Here is a 2,726-nt window from a genome sequence, read left to right on the forward strand (position 1 = left end):
TTGCTCAAGGGCTTCTTTATCTTCATCAATATTCAAGGTTACGAATCATACATAGAGATCTAAAACCAAGTAAAATTCTCTTGGATAGTGAAATGAATTCAAAAATATCAAATTTTGGCATGGCTCAAATAGTTGGAGGCATTGAAACACAGGCAAACGCAAATCGAATTGTTGGAACTTAGTAAGTATGCAACTCATTTTACATCTAATATTTTCAATTGCCAGTTAAATTCTTCTAGCAGGCTACTAAAGTGTAGTGCACTAAATTTTGGAGTCCAGTGGATACATGTATCCCGAATATGCTATACAAGGTTTATACTCGATAAAGTCCGATGTTTTTAGCTTTGGAGTATTGCTACTGGAGATTATAAGTGGCAAAAAGAATACTAGCTTCTATAACCATAGTTCACTTAGTCTTCTTATATATGTGAGTAGCCTTTATATCCTCTCAATTTCTTTATGTTTTTCATTAGTCTTTAAATTGAAATGCTCTTAGTTTTCAGTAAAACTTACATTTATATAAAATGATACTAGGCTTGGGAGTTGTGGAGAGATGATCGAAGTTTGGAGTTGATCGATCGAATAGTAGGGAATCCTTCTTCCAGTTCTATTATGTTGAGATTCATTAACATCAGCCTTCTTTGTGTCCAAGAAAGCCCGATTGATCGACCTACCATGCTTGATGTAGTCTTAATGATTAGCTATGAGCATGCACTTCTACCTAGCCCCAAGCAACCAGTGTTTACCTCATTCCAGAATATGATGGACACAAATTCAACAGTTGACAATGCAGACAATTGCTCAAAGAATAGCGTAACTATTTCAACAACGGAAGCCCAATGACTGATTCCTATACCAAAGAAAATAAATGTTGTAGAACCAATATTTTTGTATAATTTGTGTTAGTTCTTGTGTTGGCTTAATTCAGTTCCAAAATGCAGAGGCTACTTTTTACGAGCTCAAACACTAATATAGAATGCTCAAAATCCAATCTCCACCGTTCATAATGTAGATTCATGAGTTATGAACATCTCTGCAAAATTTCAGTTCAATCGGACCACAAACGCTCATCGATTGAAGCTGTTGATCAAGACTAGACAGCATTTCTAGAATGCTGTTTCACCCATGTCCGGACATGCCTTCCCCGGGTCCGGACCTCATTTCCAGAAACTCAATTTTTTCTCTGCAAAGTCGTGTCCAGACAGCCCATTAACATGTCCAGACACCCCGTAAGTTTTAGGCCCAAAAACGTGATTTTACGTGGGTACGGTCTAGGGTTTTGTCGGAGGTATATATACATCATTATAGAAGAGAGAGACACGAATTTTCACCCCCAGAGAGTTCGTCGGCGGCTGTGCTAAGAGAGATCATATGTGGTGAGCGTTAAATTGAATCTCTTAGAGTTTTAGTTATTCCTTTGATAAATCTACGGTTGAGAAGTCTATCGGAAGTGTTCGGTAAAGGAGAATCACGTTGAAGAAGATTGTGAGCAAGGAGACGAGTTGTAGGCTTGTCGATCTTACAGAGCCAAGGTCTTGCAAAGGGTTGTAAGTGTTCCTAGTATCTGTAATCTCTGGATAATCTTTTGATAGTGATTTCCCTGGTTTGGTTGTCCTGGAGAGGTTTTACTTTTAGATCGGTTTCTAAAAGATTTCCTCTTCGTAACCAAAATATCTGTGTCTGCCTCTTTATTGCTTTATATATTTTGGGTGGTTGAATTGTTTATTGCTTCATAATATTAATTCCGCATAAATTGTGATAAACAAGTTTTTGGAGGCGGCATAGCATTTTTCAATTTGTATGCATATTGATATGCTACATATACTTGTCACTAAATGTTGTCTTAGTTCACTCATGTTTTAGTTTTGTTACCTTTAATACTATCCAAATATTTTTTTTAACATCATAATACTTTTTCAAACTAAAAATATATATCTTCATAATATTCTTAAAAAAAAAAAAAAAAGGAAAAAGAAAAAACCCAATAGTATAACCAAATCATCGTGTGTTGTGCGCAACCAATCTTTTTAGGTGGGATTGGCTAGGGCTTGCTGTGGTCTTATTCTACGGTGTGTGTTGCTAATTTTTGTGTTGGGATATTCTCCCAAATCCCACTAATTATAATCATTTCCAAGCCTTGAGAAATACCCAGATACTAATTTGAGCAATTAAGCGGAAGAAGAGTAGTTATTGGAAATGTTTTTAGATTTAAAGAAGACCCATGTGATTTAATTTGTGAAAAAAAAAAATCAAATGAGAGTTTGTTTTCTTGTCGATGAAAAGTATACAAAGAAAGGAGAGTTCCAGGAGTGTACCCATAAGAATTGTAGAAAAGGGGCCGCAGCCCATTTTGCAGCCAGATAAGCTGTTTGATTGGCTTGCCTTTGGACTTTTGAAGCTTCCCGCAGGCAATAAAACTTGGGACTTTTCTTGCCTGCGTTCTTGTATAAGGACTTGGGTCGGTCAACATTCTCATAATACAAAGAGACAAAACCAAATCTAATTTTTTTGATTACCGAAACAAAGGAAGACCATACCGTTTAGGATGAGTTACGGCTTGGCCCCACCGACTTGAATGTTCAAGTCACACAACCCTTTCATTGTTGAAATAATTTCCTGTAGTGTCAATTAGTGCATATGTGTGCATCATATTCCGGACTCTGGTAAGGAATGGTCAGGAATCTCTCTGTAATTACTAACTGCGGTACTGCAAGTTAGAGAGGGAA

General features: G+C 36.7%; 1 protein-coding gene across 1 annotated transcript; it reads left to right on the forward strand.

Moving 5' to 3' along the window:
• Window positions 1–24: 24 nt before the first annotated feature.
• On the forward strand, window positions 25–902 carry LOC132163124 (G-type lectin S-receptor-like serine/threonine-protein kinase At4g03230). The gene is made up of 3 exons (XM_059573320.1): window positions 25–181; window positions 280–427; window positions 535–902. The coding sequence occupies exons 1-3, from the start codon at window positions 93–95 to the stop codon at window positions 841–843; spliced, it is 546 nt and encodes a 181-aa protein (XP_059429303.1). The 5' UTR covers window positions 25–92; the 3' UTR covers window positions 844–902.
• The last annotated feature ends 1,824 nt before the right edge of the window (window positions 903–2,726 follow it).

This window comes from Corylus avellana, chromosome ca1, assembly GCF_901000735.1.
Source record: "Corylus avellana chromosome ca1, CavTom2PMs-1.0".
Lineage (NCBI taxonomy): Eukaryota > Viridiplantae > Streptophyta > Magnoliopsida > Fagales > Betulaceae > Corylus > Corylus avellana.

Bases quoted from the DNA above. Each gene is read 5' to 3' on its own strand.
- LOC132163124 (XM_059573320.1), top strand. From the start codon at position 93: ATGAATTCAAAAATATCAAATTTTGGCATGGCTCAAATAGTTGGAGGC. The intron at 182-279 runs GTAAGTATGCAA...TTTGGAGTCCAG, and splicing joins AATCGAATTGTTGGAACTTA to TGGATACATGTATCCCGAAT. The intron at 428-534 runs GTGAGTAGCCTT...AAATGATACTAG, and splicing joins CACTTAGTCTTCTTATATAT to GCTTGGGAGTTGTGGAGAGA.